The 14,876-nt window shown below is 57.0% G+C and overlaps 1 protein-coding gene across 1 annotated transcript in view; it reads right to left on the bottom strand.

The window, feature by feature from the left end:
• LOC142245711 (uncharacterized) overlaps window positions 1–12,238 on the bottom strand; it is a 33,642-nt gene extending 21,404 nt beyond the window's left edge. Inside the window, exon 1 of the mRNA XM_075318654.1 lies at window positions 12,146–12,238. Coding sequence (XP_075174769.1) covers window positions 12,146–12,236 — 91 coding nt within the window. The 5' untranslated portion in view covers window positions 12,237–12,238. The remainder of the gene's footprint in view (window positions 1–12,145) is intronic.
• Window positions 12,239–14,876: the final 2,638 nt, after the last annotated feature.

Genomic DNA, 14,876 nt, shown 5'->3' with positions numbered 1-14,876 from the left:
TCCCGCTCCCTATAATTAAATAGAGGAGCTGTGCTCTCGATGGCTGACACTTGAACACCCTTCTCAAATACCCTGCGACCACCTGGTCTCCAACTCCTCCGGTCCCAGACCACAGTCTGCGACCCAACCAACGTCTCCCAAGGAACTACAACTCCCTCCAGCTCCTCACTCTCTGAGAGCTACCACTCAAGTGACTCAGCCCCTCCCACCAGTCTGCCTGACCCCTAGACGGGTGGCCCTTTTCCAGCTAGACCACCCACTGGTGTGCCTGACAGGGTGTGGTGTGAGGTGTGGCTAGGATTTGGATGCTGATGAAGCAATACCAGAGGTTAGGATCCCAGAACCATGGGGCGTTGAGTCCTGCACCATAAGAGAAAGGAGTGCAGTTCCCTGTAACACCCTGATTAGGACAGGGGCGTCACATTCCCCCTTGGTTAAACGTAGCTCGTCCCCGAGCTACAGGACACCCAGAGGATTTTTTTTTTTTTTTAAACTGAAAGAAAGAATAACAAGTTATGCATACTCATTTATTCCACATAGGGGAGACAATATACTTAAAGATTACTTAACTCTCAGAGTTCAACTACTTAAAACAACAGTGAATGCTACCGGTTGTAGCGGTAGTCGGTGGCTCAGCCTGCTCTGCTGCAGCCCCTTCCTGCGACAGTCCATTCCCATTGTCCCTCTCCCTTCAACCCACCACCCAAACATCCTGGATCCTTGATGCCACCTCTAGTGCTGGTGGACACCCCTTTTCCAGGCACCTTGGCAGTCCCTGGTGACAGGGATGAAGACCTGGAGGTGTAAAAGACGACTCTGGTAACCGTCCTGAGTAACCTGGTAGCCGTTACCCTCTATGTCATCCTCCATCAAGGGCCCCTGGTGCCATCTACCAGCGCCGCACCGTCCCTGATGGCCTTTTTACCTTCAACGGAGCATGGAAAAAGGTTCAACAAGGATGACACAGTCTATCTGGAGGATTAGCTCTCCTGTCACCCTCCACCAAGATCCCTGTAGCCAGTCTCCGACGGCCTTCTCCACTCAAACATAACACTGGAGAACGTTCAACAAGGGTAACAGGTCCACACAGTCACTTTTCAAACTGTTAAACGGTTGGGTAGCCATCCTGGTTCATCTACCATCGCTGCGCTTATGAACTGGTTCCTTAGTGATGGGGATCCCCTGGGCACACTCTAGCAAAGTGCCCTGGCAGGCCGCAACGGCGACATATGGGCACCACAACATCAATAGTATCAGCCGGGGTCTCGTCATCTGAGGTGGATTCCTCCTCCAATTCCATCACCAATATCTCCGGCACTGACCATGCTGACAGGGAGACTTGGTAGCCTTTTCCTTCAAAACGCAGAACCCAGGCAGCTTCCGGGGTGCTGGAGCCCGAATCCATCTCTTCCTCCGCCTCTTCTGGGTCTGAAGCTACAGGAACCGGGACAACTTGATCGGCGTCCATGGCCTGGTCGTCCTCCGCGGGGGCCGAGGGTCCCACTGCTGGTGTTGCGGGCAGGGTCTCGGCTGCAGCTGCTGTCTTGGACGGAGGAGGTGGTATGACGGTGGTGGTGGCCGGGGGCAGACCGGGTTCCGCAGCCGGGTAGGCCAGATCAACCGGAACTGGGCTTCTACTTACCCGCTCCCCACGCAGGGCTTCCATCTCACGAGCCCACACCGCCACGGCCGCGCTCCTCCTCTTGATTCAGGCATCCGTCCCGAGAACTGCACCTTCTGTCGACCAGTCACGTTGCTCTGACATGTTGTCTCTCCGAGGTCCAGGAACTTTATGGGCAGATTCCTGGCGTCCCTGCTCCACTTCCGCTACTACATCCCGTCACGCCCCCTTGGTTTTCGGCAGCCAGCTCTCCAGCTCCCAGCTGCGCTCTCCGGACGAGGGGTGGAGCTTCAGCTTCGTGCTCTTTTGGTTGGGAAGATGGCATTTAGGCGCCAAAAATGGCGGGAACTGAATTTTGACACCGCATCTTGGACCTTTCAAGGTGCACGTCACCTAGGTTAGTGGGCCCAATCTGATCCTGTTCGTGACGCCAACGTTTTTGAGGTGTGCCGCCCCTGCATCAGTCGGACTGCTCGGATCTGGGGTTGCTGTGGCTCGAGGGTCCCCGGCCACAGCTTACGGCCACTCAAAAATAAAAAGGGGAACTATTTACAGGGGGTTAGTGTTCGTGACACCACCCGTGGTTCACGGTAAGGGGAGTACCGCCGCTGCCGATGGGAGTACCCGGGGGAGATGGAGTGGGGCAGTCAGATGACGTTCCCTCCACGGGTAGGGGAGGCCCCGGGACTCTGGATGGTGCAGGTGTAGGGGAGCGTGGTGCAGGCCAGGCGGGGAGATTCAGGGGAGCGCAGTGTACTCACTCAGGCTGTGGTGGTGCGACCATTAAGCAGATTCTGACACAGGAGTAAACCAAGTCTCTGGGTGCCGCTGCCTCTCGGGGGAGCTCGTCCGGGATCCGTCCTCACTGGTACTGCTCAGTGGTCTGGAGCCTGCCTCCACGCACAATTGTGTAGAGGTTCCTGAGTGACCCTTCGGACTGAAGCTGTCGGGGTCCCGCTCCCTATAATTATATAGGGGAGCTGTGCTCTCGATGGCTGGCTGGGATCTCAGTGGGCCGCATAAGCTGGAAAGCCCCTGTCCCCCTCGCTGTGCTGGTGACCTCCATCTGAGCTCCTGGGGAAAGTCCATAAAGAGACTATCCTCCACAGGAGAATGATCAGGTTGTGTGAAGCTACCACCCATCATACAGTGTATAAGAGACTATCCTCCACAGGAGAATGATCAGGTTGTGTGAAGCCACCACCCATCATACAGTGTATAAGAGGCTATCCTCCACAGGGGAATTATACAGTGTATAAGAGACTATCCCCCACAGGGGAATTATACAGTGTATAAGAGACTATCCTCCACAGGGGAATTATACAGTGTATAAGAGACTATCCTCCACAGGAGAATGATCAGGTTGTGTGAAGCCACCACCCATCATACAGTGTATAAGAGACTATCCTCCACAGGAGAATGATCAGGTTGTGTGAAGCCACCACCCATCATACAGTGTATAAGAGGCTATCCTCCACAGGAGAATGATCAGGTTGTGTGAAGCCACCACCCATCATACAGTGTATAAGAGGCTGTTACTGGGGGGACATTACATGATATGTGGGGGGGCCATTACTACACGATATGTGTGGGGGGGGACGACATTACTACAAGATATGTGGGGGGGGGGGGACATTACCACACGATATGTGGGGGGGGGACACTACCACACGATATGTGGGGGGGACTCGGGGGGACATGCACTCTCTCTGCACACAGAAACACTGCTGATCTCTATCTACCACCCTACCTGTCCTCTCCGCAGTGCTGCACCACCCTACATCTCCTCCTCATCTCTATCTATCACCTACCCGTCCTCTCCACAGTGCTGCACCACCCTACATCTCCTCCTCATCTCTGTCTATCACCTACCCTTCCTCTCCACAGTTCTGCACCCCCATATATCTCATCCCTCATCTCTGTCTATCATCTACCTGTCCTCTCCACAGCTCTGCACCCCCATATACCTCATCCCTCATCTCTGTCTATCACTACAAATCTCTCCACAGTGCACCACCCCCTACATCTCCTCCTCATCTCTGTCTATCACCTACCTGTCCTCTCCACAGTGCTGCACCCCCTTACATCACCTCCTCATCTCTATCTATCACCTACCTGTCCTCTCCACAGTTCTGCACCCCCTACATCTCCTCCTCATCTCTGTCTATTACCTACCCGTCCTCTCCACAGTGCTGCACCTCCCTACATCTCCACCCTCATCTCTATCACCTACCTGTCCTCTCCACAGTGCTGCACCTCCCTACATCTCCACCCTCATCTCTATCACCTACTCGTCCTCTCCACAGTGCTGCACCGTCCTACATCTCCACCCTCATCTCTGTATCACCTACCCGTCCTCTCCACAGTGCTGCACCACCCTACATCTCCACCCTCATCTGTCTATCACCTACCCGTCCTCTCCACAGTGCTGCACCTCTCTACATCTCCTCTTCATCTCTGACTATCACCTACCCGTCCTCTCCACAGTGCTGCACCTCTCTACATCTCCTCTTCATCTCTGACTATCATCTACCCGTCCTCTCCACAGTTCTGCACCACCCTACATCTCCTCCTCACGTCTGTCTATCATCTACCCGTCCTCTCCACAGTGCTGTACTGCCCTACATCTCCTCCTCATTTGTCTATCACCTACCGTCCTCTCCACAGTTCTGCACCACCCTACATCTCCTCATCTCTATCACCTACCCCTCCTCTCCACAGTGCTGCACTGCCCTACATCTCCTACTCATCTGTCTATAACCCTACCTGTCCTCTCCACAGTTCTTCACCACCCTACATCTCCTCCTCATCTGTTTATCATCCTACCTGTCCTCTCCACAGTGCCGCACTGCCCTACATCTCCTGATCTCTGCATATCATCTACCCATCCTCTCTATAATGCTGCACCGCCCTACATCTCCTCCCCATTTGTCTATCACCCCACCTGTCCTCTCCACAGTTCTGCACCACCCTACATCTCCTCCTCATCTCTGTCTATCACCTACCCGTCCTCTCCACAGTTCTGCACCACCCTACATCTCCTCCTCACGTCTGTCTATCATCTACCCGTCCTCTCCACAGTGCTGTACTGCCCTACATCTCCTCCTCATCTGTTTATCATCCTACCTGTCCTCTCCACAGTGCTGCACTGCCCTACATCTCCTGATCTCTGCATATCATCTACCCATCCTCTCTATAATGCTGCACCGTCCTACTTCTCCTCCCCATCTGTCTATCACCTACCTGTCCTCTCCACAGCTCTGCACCACCCTACATCTCCTCCTCATCTCTGTCTATTACCTACCCGTCCTCTCCACAGTGCAGCACCCCCTACATCTCTTCATCTCTGTCTATCACCTACCCGTCCTCTCCACAGTGCTGCACTGCCCTACATCTCCTCCTCATATCTGTTCATCATTTACCCATGTTTTCTGTTTGGCAACTATTCTAAAACGACCATCCTCCATAAACCAAACATCTCACTACCGTCTCCAAGATTTCCCTCGTGCTGCACCAGTTTTCTGGAAAGTTCTACCCCAGATAACCCAGATATTTAAACGTGGTCTAACACCACACCTCTGTAGATAAGCGCATCCCCTCATCTTCCTAATCTAACCGTTCCCCTTCCTTAATGTTGCTCGTACTCTGCCTCCTCCTCTTCCTCGGTCTCCTCCCGCCATGCACTCGGTAGCACTTTGTACCCGTGCACATAATGCGGTGTTATGTGAACGCCCCTGTTTATTATATTGATGGCCGGAGATGATTGGCCCGGGTTTCCTCTCGGGTTTCCTCTCCTGTTTCCTCTTGTGACCCCCTGTTTCCTGACACACTGTAGCGAGCGGGACCCTCACTCCTCGTGGTGACGGGGGTCTATGCTTTCTCTGTAGTGTCTGATATTGGGGGGTGCACGTCCCCTCTGATGTGTGACGTGCTGCCAAATATGACGGCTCTAGAGAAGTGACATTTATAATGGAGCAGAGTCCACAGCAGCACAGAGGATTTAATGAGAGCAGTTAAAGAGCCGGAAAACAGAGGAGGCCCCTGAGCAGGAACAATGTGTGGCCCTACACTGGGGGGCACAGACAGAAGGGGCCCCTGAGCAGGAACAGTATATAGGCCCTACACTGGGGGGCACAGACAGAAGGGGCCCCTGAGCAGGAACAGTATATAGGCCCTACACTGGGGGGCACAGACAGAAGGGGCCCCTGAGCAGGAACAGTATATAGGCCCTACACTGGGGGCACAGACAGAAGGGGCCCCTGAGCAGGAACAGTGTATAGGCCCTACACTGGGGGCACAGGCAGAAGAGACCCCTGAGCAGGAACAGTATATAGGCCCTACACTGGGGGCACAGACAGAAGGGGCCCCTGAGCAGGAACAGTATATAGGCCCTACACTGGGGGCACAGGAAGAAGGGGCCCCTGAGCAGGAACAGTATATAGGCCCTACACTGGGGGGCACAGACAGAAGGGGCCCCTGAGCAGGAACAGTATATAGGCCCTACACTGGGGGCACAGACAGAAGGGGCCCCTGAGCAGGAACAGTATATAGGCCCTACACTGGGGGCACAGACAGAAGGGGCCCCTGAGCAGGAACAGTGTATAGGCCCTACACTGGGGGCACAGGCAGAAGAGACCCCTGAGCAGGAACAGTATATAGGCCCTACACTGGGGGCACAGACAGAAGGGGCCCCTGAGCAGGAACAGTATATAGGCCCTACACTGGGGGGCACAGGCAGAAGGGGCCCCTGAGCAGGAACAGTATATAGGCCCTACACTGGGGGCACAGGCAGAAGGGGCCCCTGAGCAGGAACAGTATATAGGCCCTACACTGGGGGCACAGGAAGAAGGGGCCCCTGAGCAGGAACAGTATATAGGCCCTACACTGGGGGCACAGACAGAAGGGGCCCCTGAGCAGGAACAGTATATAGGCCCTACACTGGGGGCACAGGCAGAAGGGGCCCCTGAGCAGGAACAGTATATAGGCCCTACACTGGGGGGCACAGGCAGAAGGGGCCCCTGAGCAGGAACAGTATATAGGCCCTACACTGGGGGCACAGACAGAAGGGGCCCCTGAGCAGGAACAGTATATAGGCCCTACACTGGGGGCACAGGAAGAAGGAGCCCCTGAGCAGGAACAGTATATAGACCCTACACTGGGGGGCACAGACAGAAGGGGCCCCTGAGCAGGAACAGTGTATAGGCCCTACACTGGGGGGCACAGACAGAAGGGGCCCCTGAGCAGGAACAGTGTATAGGCCCTACACTGGGGGGCACAGGCAGAAGAGACCCCTGAGCAGGAACAGTATATAGGCCCTACACTGGGGGCACAGGCAGAAGGGGCCCCTGAGCAGGAACAGTATATAGGCCCTACACTGGGGGGCACAGACAGAAGGGGCCCCTGAGCAGGAACAGTGTATAGGCCCTACACTGGGGGGCACAGACAGAAGAGACCCCTGAGCAGGAACAGTATATAGGCCCTACACTGGGGGCACAGACAGAAGAGACCCCTGAGCAGGAACAGTATATAGGCCCTACACTGGGGGCACAGACAGAAGGGGCCCCTGAGCAGGAACAGTATATAGGCCCTACACTGGGGGGCACAGGAAGAAACGGCCCCTGAGCAGGAACAGTATATAGGCCCTACACTGGGGGCACAGACAGAAGAGACCCCTGAGCAGGAACAGTATATAGGCCCTACACTGGGGGCACAGACAGAAGGGGCCCCTGAGCAGGAACAGTATATAGGCCCTACACTGGGGGGCACAGACAGAAGGGGCCCCTGAGCAGGAACAGTGTATAGGCCCTACACTGGGGGGCACAGGCAGAAGAGACCCCTGAGCAGGAACAGTATATAGGCCCTACACTGGGGGCACAGACAGAAGGGGCCCCTGAGCAGGAACAGTATATAGGCCCTACACTGGGGGGCACAGACAGAAGGGGCCCCTGAGCAGGAACAGTGTATAGGCCCTACACTGGGGGGCACAGGCAGAAGAGACCCCTGAGCAGGAACAGTATATAGGCCCTACACTGGGGGCACAGGCAGAAGGGGCCCCTGAGCAGGAACAGTATATAGGCCCTACACTGGGGGCACAGGCAGAAGGGGCCCCTGAGCAGGAACAGTATATAGGCCCTACACTGGGGGCACAGGCAGAAGGGGCCCCTGAGCAGGAACAGTATATAGGCCCTACACTGGGGGCACAGACAGAAGGGGCCCCTGAGCAGGAACAGTATATAGGCCCTACACTGGGGGGCACAGGCAGAAGAGACCCCTGAGCAGGAACAGTATATAGGCCCTACACTGGGGGCACAGGCAGAAGGGGCCCCTGAGCAGGAACAGTATATAGGCCCTACACTGGGGGGCACAGACAGAAGGGGCCCCTGAGCAGGAACAGTGTATAGGCCCTACACTGGGGGGCACAGGCAGAAGAGACCCCTGAGCAGGAACAGTATATAGGCCCTACACTGGGGGCACAGACAGAAGGGGCCCCTGAGCAGGAACAGTATATAGGCCCTACACTGGGGGGCACAGACAGAAGGGGCCCCTGAGCAGGAACAGTATATAGGCCCTACACTGGGGGCACAGACAGAAGGGGCCCCTGAGCAGGAACAGTATATAGGCCCTACACTGGGGGCACAGGCAGAAGGGGCCCCTGAGCAGGAACAGTGTATAGGCCCTACACTGGGGGGCACAGGCAGAAGAGACCCCTGAGCAGGAACAGTATATAGGCCCTACACTGGGGGCACAGGCAGAAGGGGCCCCTGAGCAGGAACAGTATATAGGCCCTACACTGGGGGGCACAGACAGAAGGGGCCCCTGAGCAGGAACAGTGTATAGGCCCTACACTGGGGGGCACAGGCAGAAGAGACCCCTGAGCAGGAACAGTATATAGGCCCTACACTGGGGGCACAGACAGAAGGGGCCCCTGAGCAGGAACAGTATATAGGCCCTACACTGGGGGCACAGGCAGAAGGGGCCCCTGAGCAGGAACAGTATATAGGCCCTACACTGGGGGGCACAGGCAGAAGGGGCCCCTGAGCAGGAACAGTATATAGGCCCTACACTGGGGGCACAGGCAGAAGAGACCCCTGAGCAGGAACAGTATATAGGCCCTACACTGGGGGCACAGACAGAAGGGGCCCCTGAGCAGGAACAGTATATAGGCCCTACACTGGGGGGCACAGACAGAAGGGGCCCCTGAGCAGGAACAGTATATAGGCCCTACACTGGGGGCACAGACAGAAGGGGCCCCTGAGCAGGAACAGTATATAGGCCCTACACTGGGGGCACAGACAGAAGGGGCCCCTGAGCAGGAACAGTATATAGGCCCTACACTGGGGGCACAGACAGAAGAGACCCCTGAGCAGGAACAGTATATAGGCCCTACACTGGGGGGCACAGGCAGAAGGGGCCCCTGAGCAGGAACAGTATATAGGCCCTACACTGGGGGCACAGGCAGAAGAGACCCCTGAGCAGGAACAGTATATAGGCCCTACACTGGGGGCACAGACAGAAGGGGCCCCTGAGCAGGAACAGTATATAGGCCCTACACTGGGGGGCACAGACAGAAGGGGCCCCTGAGCAGGAACAGTATATAGGCCCTACACTGGGGGCACAGACAGAAGGGGCCCCTGAGCAGGAACAGTATATAGGCCCTACACTGGGGGCACAGACAGAAGAGACCCCTGAGCAGGAACAGTATATAGGCCCTACACTGGGGGCACAGGCAGAAGGGGCCCCTGAGCAGGAACAGTATATAGGCCCTACACTGGGGGCACAGGCAGAAGAGACCCCTGAGCAGGAACAGTATATAGGCCCTACACTGGGGGCACAGACAGAAGGGGCCCCTGAGCAGGAACAGTATATAGGCCCTACACTGGGGGCACAGACAGAAGGGGCCCCTGAGCAGGAACAGTATATAGACCCTACACTGGGGGCACAGGAAGAAGGGGCCCCTGAGCAGGAACAGTATATAGGCCCTACACTGGGGGCACAGACAGAAGGGGCCCCTGAGCAGGAACAGTATATAGGCCCTACACTGGGGGCACAGGCAGAAGGGGCCTCTGAGCAGGAACAGTATATAGGCCCTACACTGGGGGGCACAGACAGAAGGGGCCCCTGAGCAGGAACAGTGTATAGGCCCTACACTGGGGGGCACAGGCAGAAGAGACCCCTGAGCAGGAACAGTATATAGGCCCTACACTGGGGGCACAGACAGAAGGGGCCCCTGAGCAGGAACAGTATATAGGCCCTACACTGGGGGGCACAGGAAGAAGGGGCCCCTGAGCAGGAACAGTATATAGGCCCTACACTGGGGGGCACAGGCAGAAGGGGCCCCTGAGCAGGAACAGTATATAGGCCCTACACTGGGGGGCACAGGCAGAAGGGGCCCCTGAGCAGGAACAGTATATAGGCCCTACACTGGGGGGCACAGGCAGAAGGGGCCCCTGAGCAGGAACAGTATATAGGCCCTACACTGGGGGCACAGGAAGAAGGGGCCCCTGAGCAGGAACAGTATATAGGCCCTACACTGGGGGGCACAGGAAGAAGGGGCCCCTGAGCAGGAACAGTATATAGGCCCTACACTGGGGGGCACAGGAAGAAGGGGCCCCTGAGCAGGAACAGTATATAGGCCCTACACTGGGGGCACAGGAAGAAGGGGCCCCTGAGCAGGAACAGTATATAGGCCCTACACTGGGGGCACAGGAAGAAGGGGCCCCTGAGCAGGAACAGTATATAGGCCCTACACTGGGGGCACAGACAGAAGGGGCCCCTGAGCAGGAACAGTATATAGGCCCTACACTGGGGGGCACAGACAGAAGGGGCCCCTGAGCAGGAACAGTATATAGGCCCTACACTGGGGGGCACAGGCAGAAGGGGCCCCTGAGCAGGAACAGTATATAGGCCCTACACTGGGGGCACAGGAAGAAGGGGCCCCTGAGCAGGAACAGTATATAGGCCCTACACTGGGGGGCACAGGCAGAAGGGGCCCCTGAGCAGGAACAGTATATAGGCCCTACACTGGGGGGCACAGACAGAAGGGGCCCCTGAGCAGGAACAGTATATAGGCCCTACACTGGGGGGCACAGGAAGAAGGGGCCCCTGAGCAGGAACAGTATATAGGCCCTACACTGGGGGCACAGACAGAAGGGGCCCCTGAGCAGGAACAGTATATAGGCCCTACACTGGGGGCACAGACAGAAGGGGCCCCTGAGCAGGAACAGTATATAGGCCCTACACTGGGGGCACAGACAGAAGGGGCCCCTGAGCAGGAACAGTATATAGGCCCTACACTGGGGGGCACAGACAGAAGGGGCCCCTGAGCAGGAACAGTATATAGGCCCTACACTGGGGGCACAGGAAGAAGGGGTCCCTGAGCAGGAACAGTATATAGGCCCTACACTGGGGGGCACAGACAGAAGGGGCCCCTGAGCAGGAACAGTATATAGGCCCTACACTGGGGGGCACAGACAGAAGGGGCCCCTGAGCAGGAACAGTATATAGGCCCTACACTGGGGGCACAGGAAGAAGGGGCCCCTGAGCAGGAACAGTATATAGGCCCTACACTGGGGGCACAGGCAGAAGGGGCCCCTGAGCAGGAACAGTATATAGGCCCTACACTGGGGGCACAGGAAGAAGGGGCCCCTGAGCAGGAACAGTATATAGGCCCTACACTGGGGGCACAGACAGAAGGGGCCCCTGAGCAGGAACAGTATATAGGCCCTACACTGGGGGCACAGACAGAAGGGGCCCCTGAGCAGGAACAGTATATAGGCCCTACACTGGGGGCACAGACAGAAGGGGCCCCTGAGCAGGAACAGTGTATAGGCCCTACACTGGGGGGCACAGGAAGAAGGGGCCCCTGAGCAGGAACAGTATATAGGCCCTACACTGGGGGCACAGACAGAAGAGGCCCCTGAGCAGGAACAGTATATAGGCCCTACACTGGGGGCACAGACAGAAGGGGCCCCTGAGCAGGAACAGTATATAGGCCCTACACTGGGGGCACAGACAGAAGGGGCCCCTGAGCAGGAACAGTATATAGGCCCTACACTGGGGGGCACAGACAGAAGGGGCCCCTGAGCAGGAACAGTATATAGGCCCTACACTGGGGGCACAGACAGAAGGGGCCCCTGAGCAGGAACAGTATATAGGCCCTACACTGGGGGGCACAGGAAGAAACGGCCCCTGAGCAGGAACAGTATATAGGCCCTACACTGGGGGCACAGACAGAAGGGGCCAGCAATGCACAATGCCTCCTGAGGTGGAGGAAGAAGCGGCCCCCGACCCCCTGGGACCCTGAGGCTGCACAGATGGCCCAGTGATGTCCCCCGCCCGGGGTCTGCAGAGCTCTGTGCCCCTCTAAGAAGCAGAGCGACTACAAGGAGCCTGGAGATTACAGGGTTAACCGGACTGTGAAGACAAGCTACTTTCACTTTCTTCAGTCCCCCTCCCCCTCTCTCGCCCTCTCCCTGTGGGTGACCCCAGCTCTGTGCCCTATGGGCGAGGAGTAGTCACACTCACCTCTGCTGTATCGGGGTCCTCTGCAGCTGATTCTCAGAGTATCGAATCCCAGAGTCTTCAGAGTCCTCTGCACCTGACTGCTCAGCTGCATACACCCCTCCCCCGGAACATGACCAGCCAATCACAGGGCCACAAGTCACACAGGAGGGCAGCGGAGTAACAGCAGCACAGAGGATGTCAGGAGAGGAGGAGCAGAGACCACCGCAGCACAGAGGATGTCAGGAGAGGAGGGAGCAGAGTCCACAGCAGCACAGAGGATGTCAGGAGAGGAGGGAGCAGAGTCCACAGCAGCACAGAGGATGTCAGGAGAGGAGGAGCAGAGTCCACAGCAGCACAGAGGATGTCAGGAGAGGAGGAGCAGAGTCCACCGCAGCACAGAGGATGTCAGGAGAAGAGGGAGCACAGTCCACAGCAGCACAGAGGATGTCAGGAGAAGAGGGAGCACAGTCCACAGCAGCACAGAGGATGTCAGGAGAGGAGGGAGCAGAGACCACCGCAGCACAGGGGATGTCAGGAGAGGAGGAGCAGAGACCACAGCAGCACAGAGGATGTCAGGAGAGGAAGAGCAGAGTCCACAGCAGCACAGAGGATGTCAGGAGAGGAGGAGCAGAGACCACAGCAGCACAGAGGATGTCAGGAGAGGAGGGAGCAGAGGCCACAGCAGCACAGAGGATGTCAGGAGAGGAGGAGCAGAGACCACCGCAGCACAGAGGATGTCAGGAGAGGAGGGAGCAGAGACCACAGCAGCACAGAGGATGTCAGGAGAGGGGGGAGCAGAGACCACAGCAGCACAGAGGATGTCAGGAGAGGAGGGAGCAGAGACCACAGCAGCACAGAGGATGTCAGGAGAGGAGGGAGCAGAGACCACAGCAGCACAGAGGATGTCAGGAGAGGAGGGAGCAGAGACCACAGCAGCACAGAGGATGTCAGGAGAGGAGGGAGCAGAGACCACAGCAGCACAGAGGATGTCAGGAGAGGAGGGAGCAGAGACCACAGCAGCACAAAGGATGTCAGGAGAGGAGGGAGCAGAGGCCACAGCAGCACAGAGGTTGTCAGGAGAGGAGGAGCAGAGACCACAGCAGCACAGAGGATGTCAGGAGAGGAGGGAGCAGAGACCACAGCAGCACAGAGGATGTCAGGAGAGGAGGGAGCAGAGACCACAGCAGCACAGAGGATGTCAGGAGAGGAGGAGCAGAGACCACAGCAGCACAGAGGATGTCAGGAGAGGAAGAGCAGAGTCCACAGCAGCACAGAGGATGTCAGGAGAGGAGGATCAGAGACCACAGCAGCACAGAGGATGTCAGGAGAGGAGGGAGCAGAGGCCACAGCAGCACAGAGGATGTCAGGAGAGGAGGAGCAGAGACCACCGCAGCACAGAGGATGTCAGGAGAGGAGGGAGCAGAGACCACAGCAGCACAGAGGATGTCAGGAGAGGGGGGAGCAGAGACCACAGCAGCACAGAGGATGTCAGGAGAGGAGGGAGCAGAGACCACAGCAGCACAGAGGATGTCAGGAGAGGAGGGAGCAGAGACCACAGCAGCACAGAGGATGTCAGGAGAGGAAGGAGCAGAGACCACAGCAGCACAGAGGATGTCAGGAGAGGAGGGAGCAGAGACCACAGCAGCACAAAGGATGTCAGGAGAGGAGGGAGCAGAGGCCACAGCAGCACAGAGGTTGTCAGGAGAGGAGGGAGCAGAGACCACAGCAGCACAGAGGATGTCAGGAGAGGAGGGAGCAGAGACCACAGCAGCACAGAGGATGTCAGGAGAGGAGGGAGCAGAGACCACAGCAGCACAGAGGATGTCAGGAGAGGAGGGAGCAGAGACCACAGCAGCACAGAGGATGTCAGGAGAGGAGGGAGCAGAGACCACAGCAGCACAGAGGATGTCAGGAGAGGAGGGAGCAGAGACCACAGCAGCACAGAGGATGTCAGGAGAGGAGGGAGCAGAGACCACAGCAGCACAGAGGATGTCAGGAGAGGAGGGAGCAGAGACCACAGCAGCACAGAGGATGTCAGGAGAGGAGGAAGCAGAGTCCACAGCAGCACAGAGGATGTCAGGAGAGGAGGACGCTGATCTTATAGGGGGTGTAAGGTTGCACCCCGCAACCTGGGGGGTTCCACTCGCTTGCAGCGGGGTGAGGTAGCTTCAGCAACACATGTACACAGTCTCTTTATAAAATTTTCCAGCCATTTATTAAAAACTTGTCATAAACGGCAAACATTAAACATAACCGGCCTCTCCTGGCTTAAGGCAAAAACATAGCACAACCACATACCGCGGGCTTCCAGTCCAATACAGTCTCTATCGGAAGTGTGGCGCCTGTACACACTGGCTCCTGCCAGCGAACAACACTTGCTGTGGCTCCTTCCAAGCACCCAGAGACACTCTGCAGACTCCTGTCTGTCTCTCCACTCCAGGACAGCTTTGGTCCAGGAGCCACCGCACTAACCAGCCTGGTGCACACTACTTCCAGTCTAAACCCAGACTGAATTCCAGAGCCCCGTGTTCAGCCTCCGCACAGGCTGATACATCCAGAGCTCCCTGCTCTGCTCTCACACTCTCTGCAGAACACACACGGAGTCTCCTAAATCAGACTGGACACACCCACAGGTGGAGGTCTGTAATTCCCAGACCTGCACAGCACACAGGCATTATTAAAGGGAACCTGACCCTTAAATGCAGAAACAAGCCTTTATGGAACTACAAGTCCCATAGCAACCTCTTCAGTT

The sequence above is a fragment of the Anomaloglossus baeobatrachus genome, chromosome 7 (genome assembly GCF_048569485.1).
Source record: "Anomaloglossus baeobatrachus isolate aAnoBae1 chromosome 7, aAnoBae1.hap1, whole genome shotgun sequence".
In the NCBI taxonomy this organism is placed as follows: domain Eukaryota; kingdom Metazoa; phylum Chordata; class Amphibia; order Anura; family Aromobatidae; genus Anomaloglossus; species Anomaloglossus baeobatrachus.
Note: the sequence above shows the minus strand (reverse complement) of the source record. Positions and strands in the feature narration are given on the sequence as shown.